The sequence below is a fragment of the Accipiter gentilis genome, chromosome 11 (genome assembly GCF_929443795.1).
Source record: "Accipiter gentilis chromosome 11, bAccGen1.1, whole genome shotgun sequence".
NCBI classification, from domain to species: domain Eukaryota; kingdom Metazoa; phylum Chordata; class Aves; order Accipitriformes; family Accipitridae; genus Astur; species Astur gentilis.
In genome coordinates, this window is record NC_064890.1 from 16,121,589 (window position 1) to 16,145,747 (window position 24,159).

A 24,159-nucleotide genomic window follows, 5' to 3' on the forward strand; every position below is an offset into this window, starting at 1 on the left:
GGAAAGATGGATGAAAGGCAGATGAAAGCAAGCTGAGATGTAGCTTACCCCCTCAGTTCTGTTTATGTTCAACACTGTGTTACTACAGTCTTCCTATTTTGATGGATGTTATAGAAATAATTTTTTCCTTCTCAAGCATAAAGCAGACACTTCTGTCATTACTAAAATACATCCTTATCTAACAAATTCTGTATGACGCATATACTTCAGAGGAACCTCTTCTTTTTCCCTTCTATTTCTGTTTTCTCACTGTTTGTCCACTGGCTAGATTCTAATTTCGTTGTCAGCAGTGTCATTTTGACCCTGTCTGTAGGGTCTCTGGTAACATTTGTAGAGTGTGTTGCTTTGGCCTGATCCTTGGTGGCTGAGTGCAAGTGTTGGAAATGACTGTTCAAACATGTTTTGGGCAATGGTTTGCCATATCTCTGGAAGTATGTTATATTGCTTCAGTGATTTATCAAGACCTATCTTTAAAAAGTATGGGTAAGTGATGTCACTACTTGTCCTATGCCTGTTTGCTGAGCAGAAAGCCCAAATACGTATTTCTAGTACTATGTCTGGTTTATCATACATGCATACCCGCAGATGTGAATAAGAGCAAACTGGTTTTGTTTACAGATGCTGTTAGGGAAGTCAGGAAGTACTCGGCCGTTCATGTGAACGAAAAGGCTGCAAATGTCAATACCAATGCCTTTGATCATATTCAGATGAAACTCTTCCGATCGCAAAGAAACCTCTATCTCTCAGGTTTTTCCTTATTTCTTTGGCTGTAAGTATAACATTTTTCTAATTTCTATGTAGCATGTTTCTTACAGGAACTATGGCACAAAGTAATACAACTATAAAAAGTTTAGACGGCCAATTTCAAGAGATTAAAGAATTAAGCATGAGCAGATTGGCTATGAGGCAAGTAAGATCAGGGAAAATAATATCTTACAAATGTTTGAAGATTGGAAGGATATGTGAGCAACACATGGAAAGAAACATTTTTGAATGCTTGAGAAAACATGTATTTTGCAGGAGGAGTTTCTTCAGGGAATACTCATTTCCTTCCTTAAATTTATGCACTATGTTTTGTTTGTTTTGAACACAGAAAACTGGAATTAAAAAAAAAAAAAACCTCAAACTGAAGTACTGTTAAAATAATCTTAATATGTTGCAAGCTGGTATTATTGCATCCTGCTGTGTTGTTCTTAAAAGCCTGAGTCTGACTTGAACTGCTTTGTCTGAAGCTCAAAGTTAGGAACTGTAGGATAATGTTCTGGCTTCCAAGGAAAGTTTCAGATATTATTTCAGATGAAGCACTTTGTGCCAACTGGCCTACTATGATATTATGATCTGAGTGCAGTATCCTTTTCAGGATGTTTAAATACAGCTAATAAAACGGGGTAACAGAAAGGACAGTTCTATACTGCTCAGCAGCAGCAGCCAAGACTGCCTCTGAATCTTCACAGTAACCATAACAACCTGCAGATCTTCTCAGTTGGGCAAGGAGCACATGAACTAATTGGACACAGATAATGTGAATGAATGGAAACAAACACATTGGTCGGACGATTTCCTATTTGTACATTTTTATGGTGACACTGGGCAAAGAATGCTGACCGTTTTCTGAATTCCTTCAGTGAGCTGCTTGACATTGCCTAGGTATGCAGGAGGAACACGGAACAAGGAAATGCCTGGAATCACAGAGACTTCTGACAAACTTCTTCCCATTGGAGTGACATATGGCCATTTTAGCTGATCATTGAGAAGCATTGTACATAAAGAAGTGTCAAGGAAAAATTTGTACAAAACTTGAGCAGGAAAACTTCGGAAAAAAACAAAGGTGGCTGTAGCCTTGCACAGTAGTGATAGGAGTGCATCATGTACTTTGTCTTCCTTCAGAAAGGTTAAGTAAATATGCACAAATATGTTTGTGATCTCTGCTCCAAGAGAGGAATAGCTGGATTGTGTCCTACACAAGAGTTGAAAGCTGGTCCCCCAGGATCCTACTCCCACTTGGCTTTCGAGGAAGAAAACTTGTCAGGTGGCCCTAATAGATTTTATTGTGGATAAAAGTTCTGATCTTGAAGAGGTTTGCTTAAGGCCTCTACTGGGCTACTGGCCTTTCACCAAGTTTTAGAAGAAGTAAATACTCCTACAGTAGTGGCTAGATCAAAGGACTTTTCTTAGCAGAGCTATTTTGCTTATCCATTAAACAGGCATAATGTCTGCCAGAGAAGGGGGAAAAGTGTTCCTTGGGTTGCCTTATCCTATACTGCTACTGCCATCACCCAAGCGAGTTAAGACCACATGTAGGTGCAAATGGGTGCTTGGATGCCCCTAGTTCATTCTTTGGGTCAGTTTTGGTTCATTTTAGCACATCAGCCAATAGGAGAATTCCAGAAGAGTGGAAGATGGAGATGCCCAAAATGGAGGAGGCTGGAAGCTTGTCACTTCTGGCAGTACAACAAGAGCTCTTATCCATCTGTGGTTCAGCAATTACAGAACACTGAGTACAGGTGAGGAAAATTACCTCCTATCAGTGGAGGTACTGGGGCCAGCTGAGCCTTCATCTACCAGCTGTCTGCACAAAAAAGAGGAAGGTCATAGTTACCAGAGACTGTCCCCTGGGTAGGACAGAGTCATTCATCTGCTAATCTGACTTGATGTCTTGGGAGATGTGGAGAGCCTGCCATGCTCTGCCATGCCAACCTCATGCTGAACCAGATAGGGATGAGAAGAGCTGAAAAGAAAAGGAAAGCTAAAGAAAACATGGGCTTATGGGGCAGGGGACCAAATGACAAAAGATATGGAAAAGAATGAGACATTCAGTGTCTCATTACCAACCTTACATTACATTGTTTCTTACTGGTAAGGTCTGATGTTTGGCCTCCAAATTCTACAAGCCTCGTAGCATTAATGAGAGTTGGTGGGGAATGTAACATTACCCACAGTAATGGAAGATGCGGCTGGGGAATACTTAAGCAGATTGGGCATATACAAGTCCATGGCATCCTGGGATGGGATGCATCCTTGCATGCAGATGGAGCTGGCCAATGTCATTGCAAAGCCATGCTCTGTCATATTTGAAAGATCATGGTGATCAGGGGAGGATCCTGGTGACTGCAGAAAGGCAAACATTGCACCTGTCTTCAAGGACAAAAAGCAGGATGTGGGGAACTTGAGACTAATCAGCCTCATCTCCGTGGAAAGGTTATGGAGCAAGTCTTACTCAAAGCCATTTCCAGGGACATGAAGGACAGAATGACTTGGAACAGCCAGCATGGATTTACTAAGGGGAGATCATGCCTGATCATCCCTGTTGCCTTCTGCAATAAGGTGTCTGTCTGTGCGGATAAAGGGCAGAGCAGTGGATGTTGTGTGCCTTTAGCGAGGCCTTTGATATAGTCTCTTGTGGTATCCTGATAACCTAACTGTGGAGGGATATGGGCTGGAGAAGTGGAGAAAAAAGATGGGTGGAAAATTCCCTGGGGCTTTGGGCTCAAAGGATGATAGTAATGCAGATTCCAGCTGGTGCCCCTCAGGGATCCTTACTGGGCTCAATACGGTTTAATGTCCTTATTAACAACATGGATGATAGGATTGAATGTGCTCTCAGCAAGCTGCAGACAGTACCAAATCAGAGTGGTTGATATCTTGGAGGGCAGGGCTGCTATTCAGAGGGAGCTAGACAGGTTGGAGAAATGTGCTGCCAGCAATGTCATGAAGTTCAACAAAGGCAAACACAAAGTCCGACATCTTAAAGGATAACCAGTGCACAGCATCCAGGCTGGGGACTGACTGGCTGGCTGGGTAGAAAAGCAGTGTTGCAGAAAAGGACCTGGGAATCCTGGTAGACAGCCAATCATGTATTGAGCTGTAACAGTAAGGGTGTAGTCAGCAGGTCAAGAGAAGTGGTCATTCCCCTCTATCTGGCACATGTGGTACTGCAGCTGCAGGATTGTGTCCAGTTTTGACTCCCCAAAATACTGGAGTACACAGCAGGGTACTGAGAAGGTTGGGGGCTGAAACACGTGACCTGTGAGGAGAAGATGAGTGAGCTTGGCTTCAGCCAGCAAAAGAGACATTGAAGGGGAGATCCTATGGCTTTCTACAGCTATCCAGTGGTAGGATGTAGAGAAGATGGAGCCAGCTGCTCTCGGTGGATCCACACAGGAATGACAGGGGCAACAGGCCAGGAACCTGGGAAATTCTGACTTGTGATAAAAAGTACTTTTTCTGCTATCAGGAGTGTTCAAACACTGGAACAAGGACCCTGAAAGACACTGGAATCTCCATCACTGGAGATGGTGGGAACTCAACTGGACAAGCCTCTGAGCAATCTGTTCAACCTGTCCCTGCTTTGGCCAGGAGCTTGGACAGAATGACCTCCAGAACCCCCATTCAACCTACATGATTCTGTGATTCTGTTTTAGTAACAATGTTTTACTGACTGCTGACTGCTGCATCTATAAATTAATAAGCAATAGTAAAACATGCTAACCCTTGGAAAAGTAGTGACATGGAGACTTTAAATTTTTTATTAAAACCAAAAAAAGTAAGAAAATTACCTTTCAATGAAAAAGCAGGGGGGAGGGCTTACCATGAAAGCCAAAAGGTCTATTAATATGCTTTCAGTTATGAAAAAGCCAATTACTTGGATTTTCACATTTCTTTTGAAGAGCAGCTGCATAGTTATATTACAGGAATTAATTTAATTCAGTGTTGCTTTGGCCTTTCCTTGATTCAGCAACATACTGCTTTGAAAGACTCCAAGATGAAAAATGAAAGTAGTGATACAAAGAGGCAATCACTAGATCAAATCAAGGGAGGTATTTGCAAAGCTTAGATTTGAGGTGCCATATGAGTGCTGACATTCATTCGTGTTCTGATTTATACAGTATTGACAGAGTACTTTGAAGATTAATATGCTCACATTGCTAATTTTATTCTTGTAAGGCCTTTTATAAAGTTGTGGGGGTTTGGGGTTTTTTTGCATTGTATTTATTACCATAACATGTTGCTTGTATCTTGTATTCAGAAATCCATCCTGTTTAAAACACTGGGTCATGTAAAAGTATTTCAGCCTTTAAGCAAGCAGGTCTCTGACCCCTTAATGGCTGTAGGTTTTTGGGAGGAGGGAGGTTCTGCATCAGGTAAAAATCAGATTTTTTTGATGGACGAAAATCTTTTCGGTCTCTTATTGTAATATGTGTCGTCAATGAGCCTGGATGTTTCCCTTCAGGTGCTTAAACAGTCCTCTTCTGGTTTTGTTTTCACATCTAATGCAGAGAGAGAGAACGGGAGGTGGTTTGGGTTTTTGTGTTTTTTTTTTAATTTGTGCTGTGAATTACTGTGCTGTTCGCTGTGTTTCTTCACTAGTGTATTGAGACGTACCATTACCCTTCTTACTCAGTTGGCAAAAGGGATGGCATCGCATGCAGCTCTGGAAACACAAGTCAATGATGCTACTGAAGCAGCCAAAAAATACATGGCCGAGAATGAAAGGCTGCAGGAGGTATCTTTGAACTTTTTTTGTTTTTTTCTTATACAGCAAGTAGTTAGTACAAAATACTCTGGGGATGGTTTGCTACTGAATGATGTTTGTTCATATTTTTTGTTCTGGTGAAAAAAGGAAGAACAGTGTTCTTATAATATGTAATTCAGAATACTGAATACAAATTTCAGTAGCATTTTATTAGCAAAGAAAACTAAAGGAATCCAAATAAATGAAGTTCGTTCTTTCCTGTACAAATTTCATCAAAGTAGCAATATATTCTTAAAATATTTCTCTGAATTTAATTGTAGCAAAGTAGAGGGGGACACTAATATTTTTTTTTTTATCCTAAACAGTTGGCTGTTTAGGTCAGGGCTATAGCAGTCCAGTATGGAAAAGCCTACAATATATCTGTTCTTGTGCTGGCTGTTTCTTCTAAATAGGATTTGCTCCAGTCCTGAAATGTCTTTTCTAACTTGTAAAAATTGGTCTTTAATATTTATTGTCATTTTGTATTCTTGCATCTATTTTTATGGTGGGTCAGCCAATTTCCTAATACCTTCCTTTCTCAGTAAGGCACTGCCATAGTATTAATGAAGATATTGCCAAAAATTTCTTACTTAAAAGAACCACCAATGGACCAAAGATATGTTATTTTTATGAGAAGAATGGAGAAAATTAAGCTATCATTTGTCTGTTCAATATATGTAGGAAGTACACAGGAAGGGAAGTCAGATAAAGATAAATGTATGAAATCTTTTCTTGTAATTGGTAAGTTTGTTGGAAGAGATTGAACCATAAGCTAGAGTGCAGATATCCAGGGTATGAAGACTTTTACAGCAATCTTCAGTCTGGCACATTGTCAAAACAAAATTCACTGCAGGTGTGTACAGGTTTCCTTCCAGTTTGTCTGAAGCAGTGTCTATGGTTACCAGCACTGTAACTTTTTTGCAATAAATCTTCAGACAAAGAGAACAGACTCTGGACAAAAAGTACTAGAAGGGATGCAAAAATTCCAGTTGTTTGAGAGGTGTTGTAAAACAAGGATCACTAGGAGGTATGTTAGGTATTTCCCAAGTATGAAATTATTCCAAAATTTTGGGATTTGGTATTTTGTCAAAATGATCCAGACTCCCTCCCTCTGCCATGGAATTTGTCTCTTTACTGCATGCTGGTGCTTCCCCCCCCGCCCCGTCTGTCCTGTTGGGATTTGGCCAAAAGTCCTCTTTTTGTTCTGCTTTCACATTCTCTTAGCAACACATTCTCTTAGCTGCTTGTAAGCGATAGCCAGAAACTGCAAACTGTATTTCTGTCTGTTTCTATTTGTGTGTTTGATTGCATGGTTTGCAACAACAGTGGTAGCCACAGGTACAGACGGCATGCTGTGGCTGGATCTCCATTGCGCTGGAGATGCAAGGTGTTTGGAATTGGATTATTTTAACTTTATAAAGATGCTATAACTTAGTTTCCTCTGTGGCTTGGCCCCTGCATTTGTGTTCATTTACAAGTGTGCTTCATTCCAGCATCAGACAGACGCAAGAGCAATTGCATATAAGGCACTGGCCATATGTATAAATACTGTAAGTGCTCGGTCTACACTGCCTCCTGTTCAGAGGTTCCCTGGAGCACAGGATTTGAGATAGAAGTTTACAGAAATAATTGTTTGTGTATTAATAGAAAGAGGTGAGCACAAAGTAAAGGAGGCAATCTGTGGCCAATTTCATGACAAATTGGCTATGGTTTTGTTACCCACAGTCAAATGCAATCTCTGCTCTTTGGTTAAATAGCTTCTGGAAAACTTTGTTCAGCTCTTTTCTTTGGATTGTTTACCAGTCTTTATAAATAGTTCTTTTCCTTCTTCCTAAAGTAATCTTTCCGCTCTGCTCCCACCTGTGCCCAGTAAGCTCTAATATCAGGAGTTCACCTAACAGCTGTTCATCTCAGTTGTTCTACTTTCCCATTAAGCATTTACCACTTCTTTTGCCATTTTCATAACAGAGATGATGCTTGGTTCGCTAATAGAGGCTCTATGAGCAAAGAGTCTAATTATGGGGTATAATCCTTAACATGTGATACTTTAAGTCATCAGTAGCAATTGCCTTAATGGTAAAAGCATGCATAAGTATAGTAGTGCCTACATTTTCAGAGTACAGGGCTACAGGGAGTAAACTGCTCTTGTGTCTAGTACTTACAGGGCTCTTCCTGAATCCTTTCCTCATTTTTTTCTTGAGTTTCAGTGGAAATCTAATCTGGGTATTGAGGTATTCTGAAGATTTAAGAAGTAGCTGCAAACCTACATGGAGAGATTTGTGGTGTATTACATCATTTAAACCAGAATAAATTATTAGAACAAGTTGCGCATAAGCATGGCAGTGTTCTGTCACTTGCAATCCCAGTGTATGTCTTCTGGAAAAGCCATTTGTAACCTAAACAGAAGCTGTGGGCTTGATGCAGAGATACAAAGTACTCTTACACAGGAGGTAATGCCATACTACTACAAGTATGCCATTACTATCAACTTAAAACATTGAGCTTTTTTTTTTCCTAGAATGACTGAGTATCTGCCTGTGTCACGTTAGCGCTTGATAAAACCTGTCACTTCGCAAGATCAAGGCTGACATTCTCTGGTTGTTTGGCATTAATATAAGACTAACAAAAACAAAATTAATTGTAGCAACTGTTTTTAACAGGCCTTGAGTGAAAAAGGAAGCAGTAAAAAGAAAGAGTCAGCAGAAGCAACTGATGAAAAGTTGAAGAAGGAAGTTGAACATTTGAAAGCAGAGCTACAGTCAACATCAGATGGTAAGTATTGGTTAGGACTTCTTTGCAATTAAGAAAAAGATGATTTCAACACTGGATGTCAAAAATTTATCCTAGGTATAGCATTAACTAACTTCATCAATTTACACAACACTTGGCTTGGGGTTTCTTCACATTTGACTAGGAACTGGAAAAACATGCCATTATCATCCCCATATTTTAGTAAATGTTTTCATTATGAAAATGTGTAATTTGAGCACCTTAATTATTAATTGTTAATAATTACAATTAACAAATTGAACTGATATATTTAAGTGGTGTTGACTCGTCTTCATCAATGAAATGACCAGGATATGGAATCAATTGCAGGTTGCTTATAGGCATCACATTTAGGCATGATCTTTCATGTCGTACATATCAGCCACTCTCCCTGTATAAAATGGCGAAGTATGTGGTTGAGGGTTTTTCTGTAAAGTAGGGTTTCAGTCAGCAGAAAAGTGCTTGACTGGTATTCTAAATTTATATATCTCCTGCAGCAGAGGCATTAGCTTTTTTTAAATCTTTTTTTTTCTTTGTCTACAAGGAAACATGCCTTGCAATCTGTAACATAATACTTTTGTTAGCAGCTTCCGTGTTTAAGGTTTAGGTTGTCAAAACTGCTTTCTTGGCAACCCAAATTGAGACAGAAGCAGATTTTACCTGTTTGGTTCTGTCTTGCTGGAATCTGTCAAGGTGTGTGATGCTTATGAACACCTGCTCATCTGAAATTAGTGTTTTTAAGATAACACTGCCTGTGACCTTGTAAGCATTAATCAGATGTTCAGACTGTAACAAAATACAGATTTTCGTGGTACCAGATAACATGTTGTCATCAAAACACAGCCCTGCTTTTATATTGCATGGCACTGCAACAAAGCTGTAAGAATAACAACAAATATTTCATGAATCATTTTTCATTGTCCACTGGGAAGACGAACAAGAACTGTAGAACAGCTGTTTTCAGCTGGGATTGAAGCAACAAGAATCCTTAAATAGAGAGTCTCATTAGTTCACATTCTCAGGCAGGTTTGATTGTGGGCTTTCCCTCTCCTGCTGTTTTCTTAAAGAAAGGGGGGAAAACTGCCTTTGAAGTGACAGGATCAATGAAAAACTTAAATGCATATGTTTTATTTAAACTAACTGGTGGTCTGTAACACTAGTATAATGTAAGCTTTTCAGTCAGGAATGCTAGAGAAAGCTAAGGAATAAATAGATTTACCACATGCTGCTTCAGCTGCATTCTCCCTGTGGGCTGTTGTCCATCCAAAAGATGTATAAATTAAGGCATGCTTGAGTCTGTTGTTGTGGGGGGAAGTGGAGGAGAGGGTCTTTTTAAGGAATGAATAGGAAAATACTTAAAATCCTTCCCCTGATGCCATCCCCCTCATTGCCAAAACAGAAAATCCCATGGTTATGTTAATTACCATCATTGGCTAGATGGTGTTAAGGTATGTCTATCTTATAAAAAAATAAGTTTTCTTATACGTTATTTTGATCAAACTGATAGCCAGAAAGCTTAAAGTACTTGTTAATAACCACACCAGTAGGCACAGCTTTCTATGGAGTGTTAGAGATTTAATGTGAATCGAATTTACTGTTTTCTTTTGAAACTTCTGCAACTGAGCAGGTGAATGTTGAGTTCCATGCTCGCTAAGTGTGAGCAATGCGTTACACAAAATCAAAGCTGAGATTGAAAAGCTTGTTTTACTTCTTAACAATTTGTTTCATGCCACTGAGCTCACCTGACTAAAGTAACCTTTCCGTTGTGTCTACAAAGTCCGATCCATGAAATTGAGGGGTGGGGAAGAGTGTCAGGGGTGTCACCTAGTAATAAAACAAGGCAAAATTAGTATAAAAGGGAAAACTTTACTGGTTTGGTTTGGGGGGGGTGTTCTGTTTGTTTGGTTTTTTCAGCTATAGGCTCAGTAAGAGTCATAAATGTGGATTTTGTTCTTGTTTGGTTGGGGTTTGGGGGTTTTTTGATGCTTGGAAGAAAAACAAGTATAATATTTTTCAGAGAGCAGTTTTGAATATCCATTGCTCTGGTCTGGTACGTTTGTTGAACTGAAATATTTAAATGGTGTTGACTCGTCTTCATCAATGAAATGACCAGGATATGGAATCAATTGCAGGTTGCTTATAGACATCAGATTTAGGCATGATCTTTCATGTTGTACATTGCTCTGGTCTGGTACGTTTGTTAAACAACTTATGCATGGTGATAGGGTTTATATTACCTTATAGTAGGCCACATGTTGAAAAGCAGGTTACCTCAATAGAGCGGCACCTAGGAGGAATTCTAAATGTAAGTCTGCTTCCTAAGAGTAGGTCTGCTTCATGTTTAAGTAATGAAGTTTAGTATCAGATTAGTGCTGTGACATCAGGGGAGACCCAAATTTTCTGTAAGGTTTTGATCCAGTATTTGTAACTTCTGGCAGATAAAATCTTTGTCTCCTCTTTCTGAAATTCTGACTGAAATTATAATGTAGACAATGATTATTGCAGACTTTCATGAGACTCATCTCTAGTTCTTCAGCTTTCTACCTTTTACAGGAAACATAGTCTACCTTTATGTTGTCCACTTAACCATAAGTGAAATCCGAAGTTAGGAAGACATTTTGCCACCTACTGTGCTCTAGGCAGGTGGGGAGGAAGAATGAAAATATAAGACAAAGAGACTGAGTAGTGAAATTACTAAAATCTGAGGAAAAGTTGGAAATGAGGGACAAAGATCTCAGCCAAATTTGTTTTCTTTTCAGACTTGACTTTCCTATCCCCCTTGATGCCCTTTTTTGCTTTATTGTGGAAGTGAAGGAAAGGGGGCTAGTTCTTCACTACATTATTGCAGACCCACATACTGGGGGGGTTTATAGGCACCCAGCAGTGGGGCTAGCACTTTCAGAGCATAAATCCATTTTTAGCATACCTGGACATGTAATAACATGACTGTTTAGAAACCTTCCAAGATGGTATTTTATTGATACACTTGTATATTATGAAAAATGTCTCACTGATACCTAGAAATAAATATATGTACTCATAGGAGCACCCAGTGCAGGTGTTGAAAATGTTTCTTCTACTACACTTTTGACATATTTCTAACAAAATGTTGATTCAGATAATTAAAGGTGCTCAGTATGGCTGCTGGTCTCAAGCCTACAGGAATTTTCTGGGTAAAGAAGAGGTGTTATGATATGGTTTCATTTTGATAGTTTTGAAAACAATCCAAAAAGCTACAATAAAACAAACTATCTGCAACTGGGTATGATGTCAGAGTCTGAGAGAATTTCATAAAGCAGCTGTCCTTACAGTGGTCCTTGGGTTGGGGGCAGGAGCAGGACTTTTGGTCCATTAACTTCCTTTTCTCGCTTACAGATCCCACACTGTGGAAATGCTGATGTGTGAAATGTCCATTTGTTACTATGGGACCCTTTGGGCAGGAGGGAGACTTCTGCAATGCTGTACTGTTTCACCTTCTGTCTCTGGTCATTGTTTTGGTGACGCTGTCCTAGTGTGTGGTAAAGGCTACAGCTTCATTTACCCTACAGAAATTTATACAGAACAACTAGTATTGATCAAGTCTTGCAGCAGAACACACTGGTGGCAGACTCCTGCCCAACTCATTGACCCCTCACTCTTCTAACGGTATTTCATAGCAAATGACACACCTAAAGCTTCTGCCTGCATCTGATGTAGCGTAATGGGCATTGTGGTCCCCAGCACCTGTGTGCAGTTACTGAGCTATGACCTCATGGCATCTTTGAGCCAAGTCTGTAGTGCCACATTGAGACAAAATCCAAAGACCATTTCTTTGTCTCTGGCATTAGGATTTCACTTTGTGAAATGTGTACTGACTCATCAAAGTCATTTAGGTGCTTTTGAGCTTTAGTTCAACTTTTTCTGAAAATACTCTCTATTTATATATTGCCATAGGCATACAGTGGGGCAGGATGAAATTCTGATGAAAAGTCCATGCATCCATTAATGAGGTTTGTTTTGTGTACAGAATGCATCACGAGTGCTTTGTTTCATGGTTGCATGGTGTTGTAGGAGACAATAAGAGAGCAACAATTCATGTGGAGGGCTAGTTTTGAAATAGATTTTAATTGTTAACTATTCTAGAAAGTATGCATGTACAGATGTACAATTTTCACTTAAATGCTAATTATTAGGTGTTAGATATAAACAATACAGACATTAGGAATACAGTTCATAGAACTGTTGCTGCCAGGGAGAGTTCAGCTTGGCCTTTGTGTTGCCAGGCAGGCTAGTGCCATGTAGGAAAACTATATTTATGAGCACAACTGATGCACTCCAGTTTTTAAAAACAAACCCCTCCCTCCCCCCAAAAAAACCCTATCAGCTTTCTTTTGTAAGCTGGGAATAGGAAATACAAGTTAAAAGAATTGGCCACCATCTCATGTTATTTAGCCAATGTCAGAGGGAGGTTTATAAACAAAGTCAATTTCATTTAACCTTACTTTTTAACTGTGAGATCATAACCTTGGTTGAGAGCCGTTGCACAATGTCAAATGCAGCAAGAGTTGATATTCATATTTGTTGATTGGAAGGGATGGCACTGCATACAGCAAGGATGGTTTTGTTAAACAAGGTCATTTATGCTGTAACATCCCTTTTGTAACAAAAATTAATTTGATGTTGTGGAAGGTACTTGGAGCAAATTTGTATGTAATTTTTTGGCCCTGCCTTCTCTTTTTAAACTTTATCTGACCATTACATCTTAAGAAGAGAATTCAGAATTAGTATGGAATTACTCAACTGGAGTTGTGTTCCCAGCTTTACAGCGTCTTTGTTGGCAAATCTCTTGTCCCGTCAGTGCCTAGATTCTTAAATGTGAATAGCTCTTTCTCAGCTTGAAGAGTCCTAAAAGAGAGAGGTCTTTCTTAGTCTTAAACTAGTCCAAATCACTTGGGTTTTAGACTTGTATTGTGAACAATGCTAATTTAAGTTCCAGATCGTTTCCTTAGTAGCAAGCACTGTAAGTCAAGTGATTTAGTCAGACCAGAACTAGTAGTTGTGCAGGGAAATGCCCAAAGAATCATTGGTTGCTTTTGTTGCCGTTTGGTTTTGTTTTACTGTTTGGTTCTCCATCCTTGTTGAAATGAGAAGGTAATAGAAATGCTATAGCTGCTGGGCTGTGGTAACGTCTTCAGAGCAATTTTATTCCTCATCATGCTTCAACTTGAAAGGAATCTGAAGTAAACTATCTATCCTGGAAAAGGATACAGAGAGTGTGGTAAGGGAAGGACAAGTTCTCTATTTCTCCCAGATTGTACGTTACATTAGTTTATGGACCTCCAGTCACACATTAAGTGTAAAGGGATGAAGTTTTCCATAAATGTCTTCTGTTGATATACTGCCAAAGAATATTTTGTTGATTTTTCTTTGAAGGGAAGGGGAAGGAATGGAGAAGGATAGCCCACCTCTCACAGTACTGAGGCTGGGTTCCAGTTTGGGGACTTAGTGACTATTCCTCTCATTAGCTGCATTAATGTAGAAGTAGGATTCTCACCTGCTACCTGCTCATGCATTTACTTGGTAGGAACAATTAGCTGTTGGGTTTTGCTTGCTGCCAGTCCAGCTGTTCTGTCTCCTGTGAGGCAAAGTAACAGGCCAGATGGAAGCCAGAAATAATAACTGACTGTATTATGCACACAAAGGATCTTCTGTTTTCTGCTGGATCAGTGTTCATATGATACGATCCATATGAAAAACAATATACCTGTATGATCGACTTGGCTGCGCTACAGTGCTCATGCAATGGCAAAATAGTTCAGTAGTGATGTAAAATAGTTCAGCAGTGATGTATGGATGGTCTCTCTTGCTTGACAAGAAGACATCCAGAAAAGTTAGTGCGATGGGGAATTCACATCATCAAAGATGTGACACTCCTTTTTATTGTGTGGCCCCAACAGGAATGAGTCTGAGTTTGTTGGTTTGTTGTTTTTTGTTGGGTTTGTTTTGGGGGGTTTTTTTGTCCATAGCCAACACAGGTGGAAAGGACAATCTTGTTCTTTGCTTTTTCTTCTTCTAGGGTTAGGTTAGGTATTCCTGTCATACATCTGTTTTGGTCAAAACATTGAAACAATGCAGTTGCTTGTTTGCTTACTTGGTTTGCAGATACTTCTAGATATTTTATTCATGTTTTAAAGATACCGTAGTTTTTAGTTGCAACTAAACTACTGTGTTGCTGCTTGTAAACAGATAATTAGTATTAGATTAATAACATTGAGTTATGACTTCTCCAGAAATGAAGTATTGCTTATTTTTCCTATAGCTTACTATGTACAAGAATGTTTAAACAAAGGCAAAATTTAGCTTCCTAATTAAAAGATTAGATGCAAAATGGCATATTCATATGTTTTCTTCTACAACTTAAAATTCAGAAGCTTATCAAATTGTCACAAGTTTACTTCAGAGTGATTGCCAAATTTTACTGTTGAATATTTTAAACAGTAGCAAGATCAGAGAGAGAGAGTAAATGCAATGGGATTTGACTTGTCAGATGTGTGGAAATCATGGTTATTCCAAATACCAAAACCTCTAGAAAATGTTTTTTGTATTGATGCTGTCAAGAATGCATTAAATGATGAAAGATATCTGTGTAAGAGTATGGAAATGAGAGGATGTAAAGAGATGGGAATGAATTTTTGACCATGATGGAATCAATAGACATAAGTGTAATTAACTTCAGTAGACCAGAATTTCAGACTAGGTAAAAGTCCTATTACTGGAAAACCATTTGCAGACTTCTTTAAAATGAGAATGATTTTGAATCTATACATTCAAATTAATTGAAAATAGCAGAAATGCTGGTGGAGGGAGTTTTCCTTTTTGCATGTAGGAGAGTGGTCAAATGTTGTGTTCTGATGTTTCGGGAACTAGCACCCAAAGAGAAGCATGGTTCAGACCAGAGTGATTGTAGCTAGGTGCTTAACAAAAAACACATCTAGCTCCTCATCTTTTGAGAGCAGGCTCTTACAGAGGTGCTGCAATTCCTGAGTGTCTTGGAGGTCTCTGGGAAAGAACAGACTGTCTCAGGGAGCTCATGATTGAGGGATAGATCCACATTTTTGGAACACAGAAAACTGCAAATGTTTCTTTTTTTGTTTGTACCATTGAGATTTGGTTTTTAAATATGGCTGTGTGAGGCAGCCTTATAGGTCATTAACAATGTTTCTCTGTTTTAGCATGAATAGATCAAGTTTTAGGGTATGCCTGTGCTGCTACAGCAGAGAAATATAAAGATACCCGAGATACCTATAGCAGAGAAATATAAAAATGTCTAAATGACCTTATTTGAATGCTTACATGACAGCTTAGGAGTAATGGCTTCATGAAACTTTATGCTGATGTACCCTGCATTGTAAATTAGCCCCTATGGAGTCCTGGGCAGTTTTGTACTGCAGCAGACACATGCTCTCAGTTTATTGCTGTTGAGATTGTGAGTAGAGTAATAATTACTTTTTATCGCATTAAAAAACTGTTCACAGTTGTCTACCCTACCACCACCATTTCTGCCTTCTCATCCATGAAGTGATGCTTCTAATGAATTAACTCATGCATGGTAAAATATGTAGCAGGGTGAAAAAGAGGGGTCCATCCTACAATAAAAATGTATTATCTCTCTTTTTTCCCCACATTTTATAGATGGCCTCGGCTGCTTTGCTAAAGTCTTGCTCAGTGTTTGAGTTTCCTCTTTGTTTTAAGAGGGCTGACAGTTTTGGTTTGGGGGTTGTAGAGTTTTGTTTTTCTAGAACTGTCTCTGCAAATTGGCAGAACACTGTAGTCATCCCTAACTTGTCACCTCTGTCAACAGTTTATTGGTCTTGCTCATACCTTTCTTACAGCCCCTTCCTGTTCCTTGCGCTGCTCTTCCTGAACACAAGCCATTCTCTTTCCCCTTCCTGTCCTGCACATCTCTTGCTGTGTCCATCTGTGATGCTCTGTTTCAAATTTAAGCTTTTTTTAGAGGGAGGACTGTCTAGTGCAGTAGAGCCTTAACACATAACTAGGGCTCTGAGGAACTGCAGGAATATAAGTATTAATTAAAACATGAATTCTGATATTTTACAGCTCTCCACAAGGCAAATAATGAAGTGACTGCAGTTAAAAAGCAGTCTGAAGGCCTTAAAAGAGAATATGATCATCTGATGAAAGAATATGAACGGCTTCAGGTAGGTAGTTCTGGATGGCTCTATGAGCATGATGTTGTGAAATTGTACCAGCAAAATTCTGCTTGTTGGTTATTTATTATGCAAGAGAATTTACAAAAATCTTTAGCATAAAGTTACAATGGGCAACCCTCCTTAAACTTCATCAAAATAGTAGAATTTTGTTTTTCAAGGACTGGACGGCAAAGCTATGAGCATTTTCTTTTTCGCACTTCAGGTGACAAAGCTCAGGTCATTGTTAGACTTGATTTTGCTGTCACTTGGGAAATAAGATTCAGATAGTTTTGCATGTGATGATCAAACTGAAATCTTGTAAGAAAATTATAGGAGTAGTGTGTGTGTGGTATATATAAGAGTAATTTTATGTTGTTTGCTCTTTAAACATGTTTTTGCAGTACTGGATTATAAATGTTGCAATACTGTTGATACGCAAGAACAAAACCAAAACAAAAACCCCAAGCCTAGGCTAAAAACAGGCTACTATAAAAATTCAGACTGAAGTACAAAATAATAAAAAACCTACATAGCAAGCAAAAGCTGAATTAGCAGTTTGATTCAGTTTGCATATGTGCATGGCTATAATACCCATAATGTATGCAGTAATTATTTCTTGTAGAACTGAGAGCCCTGCCTGTTCTTTAAGTTGTCTGACAGGTGTTTGTATGTTCCATATGTAACATCTGTTTCAGAGTTCAACCAAAATTGAATAAAAATTAAAGTTAACCTGTTTACAAAGAATGGGCTTGGAAGAAAATACAGCTGATGTTAAAATTATGGTGACCTGCTTTTCAAGAGGAGCTATTTGTTGGTCCTGTATTAATAAAATTAAAAACCAAAAAGGCAAATTTGAGCTGGTTATAATCTTTCCCGTACTCTGTAAAGCTGCTTACTGATTCCCAGCCTCACCCTGTACTCTTAGAGAGATTGCTCAATTGATCTCTGTATTTGAATTAAGACCACCATGCATGTCCTATCTTTGTTGTGCTTCCCTGTGTAATGAGCCGTAGTAGTCCTGCTGCATTTCTAACAGCCTTGTGGTCTAGAACACACATCCTTGCAGTTTTCTGTGTTTGCCTCTGAATGGAAAGAACAGAAGGTACTGAGCACACAGTAGATGCAGCTCCTAGGGATAAATAAGCTGATAACAGAAAATGTTTTCTGCTGAGTTTGCTGCACAGTTCAGCTGTAACATGAACAGGGAGCAGAAGAAGGCTGCATGGCTGTTACTGTACTAGGATCAGAAGCGCACGTGTCGTGGGGTAGTATTGATGGGACTACAGCTTTGAAGGGTGTATAGTGAACAAATCAGGTATGACTGCAAGGGGGCAAACCATGGCATCTGGAGTCAATAGTTTCTGATCTTGCCAAGCACAAAAAAATATTTTTAATCTGTCTTTTTTCAGGGCAGTTTAAATGAAGCAGAAGACAAGAAAGACCAGTAGGTGCATCTAAGGCAGATGACATCGGTACAGCTGCTTCAATGAGAAAAGCCTTGTGATGTTTAGGCTCCTGATGCATATCTGAAACAAAACTTCAGTTTTCTGAAAAGCATGTTGCACTGTAGGTCACTATTGAGATTCCTTTAATATACCTTGGTTGCCAAAATATTCCATGTTGCAAATAAAATGTTAAGTGACTTACCTGATCTGCCATGGAGTTTGTCACTGCTCTTGTGAGGAGAATCTCGAAAATCTTTCAATTCCATCTGGAGCAACTTGACTGTTCTCCAAGCTTTTTGCCTTCCAGAATGGTAACAGATCATGCACTATTTGTAGCATTTGAGTGAGGTTGTGTATCATGCTATGTCACAAAAACACAATTACCTAAACCTCCTTTGCAACACCTGTTTGGAGTCTTCAAAAATTCAGTTTCCAGTGAGTTAAGAAGGCTGAAAGGTTTTCATCAGCCATTCCACTTCAGTGGAAAATTGAATGACAATCAATCTAAGGAAAATAAAGAAAGAAGGAAAACTGTATTTCTAAATCCATCTCACTAGCTTGTGACTTTCACTTAGCCACATGGATGAGTGTATTTTAACAATATTTTGCATGCCTCTGGTTTATTTTTCTTTAATATATGGGGTTATTTCCGTTTTCATAACCAAAGCTTTGGGTTGGTTGGTTCTAACATCCTGTATTTTTACACTGTTTACATTTGTTTACTCTGTATGTGCCCCTAACTTCTTTTGCCTTGCTAAGTAAAAATTCTTTTTAAATGTAGATAGTTGGGTTTGTTTTGTTTTGTTTTCATGGATACGATACCTCGAATAAATGTGCACTGTTTTGCATAAGCCCTTTTTGGCATTCAGAAAGCTGTTTTGAGTTTCTTTTTTGTTAGTTGGTTCCAGTTTATATTTGAAAGTTGGATATGTTTGCTATATTAAAGGGATTGTTTAAGTTCATGAGTTTCTGGGTTTATGCATCTCAATTTCTGCCACTATACTATCTCATCAGAGTTAATAGGTACATACACAAAGAACAAAATATACTTCTAACCTGATGATACTTAACTTTTCCTGGAAATACATCCTTCTTCATAGGAGTAGTTTTGATTGCTCTGGAAATAGGATTTGTTTAGTTGAGAATTTAAACATAGCGTATTAAGTACTATAAAGCATATTAACATAGCATATTAAATAAGTATGCATGTTTTTTTTTAAAAGTACTTCATCCTCACTGAAGTAGTACAGAATGTGTTCTCAGAGGTTCTATGACACTGGAGATTTGTTTACTCATACCAAAACTTTCAGGAAAAGCTACAGATTTTAATACCCCCATACACACAGGTTTTATGATGTAGTTGAATTCTTTTTTTTCTTCCTCCATGCCCTCCTTCTGAAATATTTAAAATTATGGCAGAATGTTACCTACAACGTGTTGTGGAAGGTGGCAAAGCTCAGCTATATGAGCATGCAGACCACACCTGAATGAGATGTAAACAGCACATGGCAATAATGGGATAAGATTGTGAGCGTAGGAATGTATATAAATTATAGAGGCTGTTAATACGTTTTGGAGGGCTTCAAGGACTTTGCTTAGCTGCTTAAGAGTAGTTGTTCATGATAAGGCAGAACTTGCAGCTTAAGCTTGACCTATTCTCAGATGGGAGGAATAAGAATATTTGGAAAGCCTCAGACCCATTTTGAGCCAGGAAAAGGAGCCATAGTAACAACTAGCCTAAAAAACAGGAAAGAGAACCTGCCTGGAGATGAGAAAAAGGACCTAGTGAGAGAGAAGATGACCCCAGACCCAAGTATTACTGCTGGACCAGACTATGGTGTGAGTGGCAGGAACTTAGATTGTAAGGGTATAATTGCCCAGGGAGTTTAGTGTTGGGGGTCCCTCTCCAGAGGCACCCAGCTGAAGCTGGCTGAATTTGTGCACCATAGAATAAATCACACTTTTTATTTTGAAGACCTTGATTAGATTCTGCTTCAGGGAACCTAGGGTTGAGCCTGAGGAAAGAAGAAGCACCTGAGGGTGACTCTGTGTGTGTGTGCATTTGAGGAGTTGAAAGGGGCACCCATCGGCTCACTGGAGTAGCCCGCTGCGAAGGGACTCTGGTCCTAGCGGGTAAAGTCTCAGGTGGTGTACGAATGCTTGGGCAGCAGCTTCTCCCTTAACAAGTCTGATCCAAAGACTATCATTGGAAGCCTTAGAGATATAATGGCAAGTGCTGTTTTTAATAACAGAACTTAACTCACCTGTTTTTTCTTACTTTCAGACCCAGAACAAAATATCATTTGCTTATTATTTACTCTTCATATCTATTCATTAAATTTCAAGCATTTCTTCCTATAGTGCAAGTAAATAATTAGGTAGATAATTAGCAACTTACAATGAAAGACGTCATGCACTGGACTCTTCATCCCTAAAAATTTATCTTAGAAAAAATAACATGGAACAAAAAATAGGTAGTTGTGAATACAATTACAATATTAGTACTACTCCCCGAGATGGGAGTCCAAATGCTTTACAGTAACTTTTGCTGTAGAGCATGACTGAAGTGTGAAGGAGTGCGTAGTGCTATGTACAGCTTCCTCAGAAGCTGAGACATTGCCTGGTATTTTCAAATGTGCAACATGCATTCAACACGTGGTACTCGCACACTGACCTCCGTAATTACATCAGTCAGTCCCTTCAGCCTAGCAGTTTCCTGCTGGCTACTTGGAGGATGGGGATCCACTGGTTGAGAGATTGAGGACACAACAGCTTAAAACAAAACCCCTGCATGTCAGGCCGCAGAGAATGTTTCCTTAAATAAAAATCAGAATGCTTAAAACCCACAGACTTTCTACTTTGCCTCCAGTCATTTCTTCTATCATATGTCCATTATTTGTATCACTTACCAGATTTCCCTATCATAGAGTAGAATATGACCGTCATCGTTTTTCTACTTCTCTGTTGTAGATGGTCACACACGTTGCATTATCACATGCTCAGCTCTTTGGAGTCCCAGATTTGTTCATGTAAAAATAATCTTACGTTACTTGGATTGAAAATATTTTGTAGTATCTGCTCTGTAGAACTGTATTCTTGCAAAGAACATGTTTCTTTTGTAAAATAAGTCTAAATAGTATATCTAGAAATTCCAGTAGATGGCAAGTCTTTCAGAATATTTTGCATTTGCATTGTTTCACAATACTTTATACATGTTCAGAGCCTGCAGGAGTCTGGGTTGATCAACTTTAGGTACAGTTTTCTTGTCGGTAGTGTTTTAAGTTATGGTTGATACACAAGGAAAGAGTGAACCAAAATTTCATGGGTTTAACTCTTGATCTTTCAGGCTGTTTGGTCAGATTTTGGTCATGTTTGCCTGTTTTGTAGGAAAGAGCTGAAAAAAAAGTTAAATCTCCACTAATACTGATGGACTTAAAATTACTTCCTGTACTTAAGTTCGACAGTTGATTTAATTTGACAGTTGATTTAATTCTGGGTATGTCTCCAGAAGTCTAAATTTTGAGCCCTTTTTTTACTCTAAATAATGTCAAAGTAATTGTCTGGTTGCTTTGGAGCTTTTTTCCCTCTTTACAAAAGTAGGAATGTGCATTTTCAGTACTTTGGTGGGGAAGCATAGGAGAGAGTATTAATACTGAAAATATTTGCACAGGTTTAACTGATAGTAGCTTTCCAAAAAAATTGAGATGTGTTTTCAAGTTTTTTTCATAAACCCCTTTTTTTGCTGAGTCAAGAAAGCAGTGAGGTCATGGTAGGTGCATGAGAACTGACCTGAATATTAATAGACCTAACTCGATGCTTCGATGTTTCCCTAAATGAAAGCACCCTTAGCTAGGCAGGATGTTTTTCCCTTTTTTTTCATGTTTGCAACAAACATCTGATAATATACCTTCTTTAATAACACAAATTGTGCACAGTCTTCTCTGAAAATGTACTCTCACATTAGCACTACCTGTATTTGCTGCCACAGTAGTCCCTAGCTACATAGCCTCATTGAAAAGACCCTGCTTTCCTAGCTTGTTTTCAAGGGTGAAAGCTCTGGTTTTCACTCAGCATCGAAAATAACATTTAAGGGTTTTTTTCTGAATGTGAAGTTATTGTAGAAGTATTAGATGACTGCCTCAGTTCTTGAGTGTTCCTTGAAATACTGAATTTATTTTGTAAGCTCTTTGGGACAGAAACCCTCATTTTGCTTTGCATTTGGACAGTGCTTATCCAAGTGGCAACTGTAATCTAGGTCCCGATGCAAGCCGATACAAGTCATTTTACAGATAAGTCAGAAAATCACCTCTCAGTTAAGTCTTTCCAGTCCTCCAGTACTCTGTGCTGAATAGTGCTGTGTGCATTAATTGTGTAACATCTAAAAACATAGTTCTGGAACTGAGCATCCCCAGTTCAGGAGTAATGTGGAATATTTTATTTTCTATGATAAAATGTAATACTTGTGTTTTGCTCTTGAGGCAATGTGCAAATAGGGACAGGCCTTGCAAGGTGTATTTGTGAGGAAAACGAGAGAATCCCTCTAGTTTTGCATCCATCACTCTGAAATACAGTTGTGGGCCATAGCAAATTCCTACTATCATCCACGAGTGCAGGTCTGCCCTCAAAGGATGTCGTTATTCCGTCTCCAGCTTTGGAAGAGCTGAGTGGAGGGGGAAGCAGGCTACATTCCTGCAGACCAGGACTACATATGCTAGAGCATTCCCTTCTGAACTCTACCGAGGCAGTCTCAGTCCACACCAACACAACCACATCTGGGATGTTCAGATTCCCAAACACAGTTGGGTGCACCAGGGTTTAGTGAGTGGGAGCCTACCCTCTACGTTCAGTGACTAGGGGGAGTTAGGTACTAGTGCTGGCATGTCCATTGGAAGTGAAGAGATACCAGAGCCAGCTACTAGGGAAAAAGAAGATAGGAAGCACCTCTCAGAACTCACTTGTCTGGAAATTGGACATCAGTTGCAGCTGTGATAAAAGCATGTCTGCAAGACTTGCAGCTTAAGCTGTGACTGTTTAATTCATAGCTTAAATCCTTTCCTTTATTCTGCTGCCTGAGATCAGACCATCTATGTAGTCTGATTGCGTTCACTCTTCTTTTTGAAAATACAGCCAGAAGAGGCAGCACTTTTGGTGATAATCATGTTTTGTGAGATAGCTTCATAGCTGCTCACCTAGAAAGTGAGAACGTGTTCTACATCTTACTTAGCCTGAGGTTTAAATCCATATTCTTGTGACTATGGAAGAAGAAACTCGGTTGGCTGGGAAGGTGCTAAACTCTCCTTTTGAGTTTAAGACATAGTACACAAAAGAGGTAATATGAGAGGAAGGAAGAGAGGGACTGTTATTCTTGGCCATTAAGGACAAAATCTTAGGCTTTGATTCTTCTCCAGGCATGACTTGGGCATTTAGACTTAAGGACTTGGGAATAGAGCATACAGTGATACGGTAGGCAGGGACTTGGAAGCAGGCTGTGTATCCACCCTAGGTTGTTTATCTCATACCAAGTACAAAATACATGTGAACTAATTAGGAAATAGTAGCAAACAATAAGGTGAACAAAAGGATTTAGAAGACTGATGTAGATTTCAAGCTTAAAAAAAAAAAAAAAAAAAAAAAAAAAAAAAAGGCTCAAGTTGAAAAAGGAAAGGAAGAGCCTGCCTTCTAGCTTGAAGGGCCAGTGTTCCGGGGGAAGGGTATGCTACAAGGGGCAACATCCTGAGTGGGGTCAGCAACATCACAGTTTAGAAACTCATTGCTTCTGATTTCACGCAGATCTATCTCTGTGTATGGGATCCATTCTGAGCTAGGGTTTGCATTCTTTATCCTCTTCCTCAAATAATTTTCCTTCCAAATTCTGGTAAGTGCGTTGTGTTACACAGATGGAGCTTTTTTCTTGAAACCTCTTGTCCTCAAACATGCATACTTCTGTCCTGCCAATATGCATGGTCCTACAGAGTTCTGATCTGTACATCATCTGCTGATGATCCTACAGCATCTCATCACCTGAGATGCTGAATCTTGGAGTTCCATTCAGGCAGGTGCGTGCTGCAGGAAACAAATTTGCAAGGAGCGTCAATTCAGATTCTTCTGACTGTACTCTTCCTGTGTTAATTGCCATGTTCAGTATGACTTTTTTCTTCTTGACATCAACAAGTTCTCTTCTAAAATCCTAGTTATACGAATAATAAGATAATCGTAGTTTTGTGGGTATTCTAGGAGAAAATAA

General features: G+C 39.0%; 1 protein-coding gene across 3 annotated transcripts in view; it reads left to right on the plus strand.

The window, feature by feature from the left end:
• DUS4L (dihydrouridine synthase 4 like) overlaps window positions 1–18,121 on the plus strand; it is a 42,020-nt gene extending 23,899 nt beyond the window's left edge. For all 3 annotated transcript variants that reach the window (XM_049814186.1, XM_049814184.1, XM_049814185.1), the window contains 5 exons: window positions 619–769; window positions 5,368–5,503; window positions 8,173–8,284; window positions 16,379–16,479; window positions 17,880–18,121. In XM_049814186.1, the coding sequence (XP_049670143.1) occupies window positions 619–769; window positions 5,368–5,503; window positions 8,173–8,284; window positions 16,379–16,479; window positions 17,880–17,918 (539 nt within the window). In that variant the 3' untranslated portion in view covers window positions 17,919–18,121. The remainder of the gene's footprint in view (window positions 1–618; window positions 770–5,367; window positions 5,504–8,172; window positions 8,285–16,378; window positions 16,480–17,879) is intronic.
• Window positions 18,122–24,159: the final 6,038 nt, after the last annotated feature.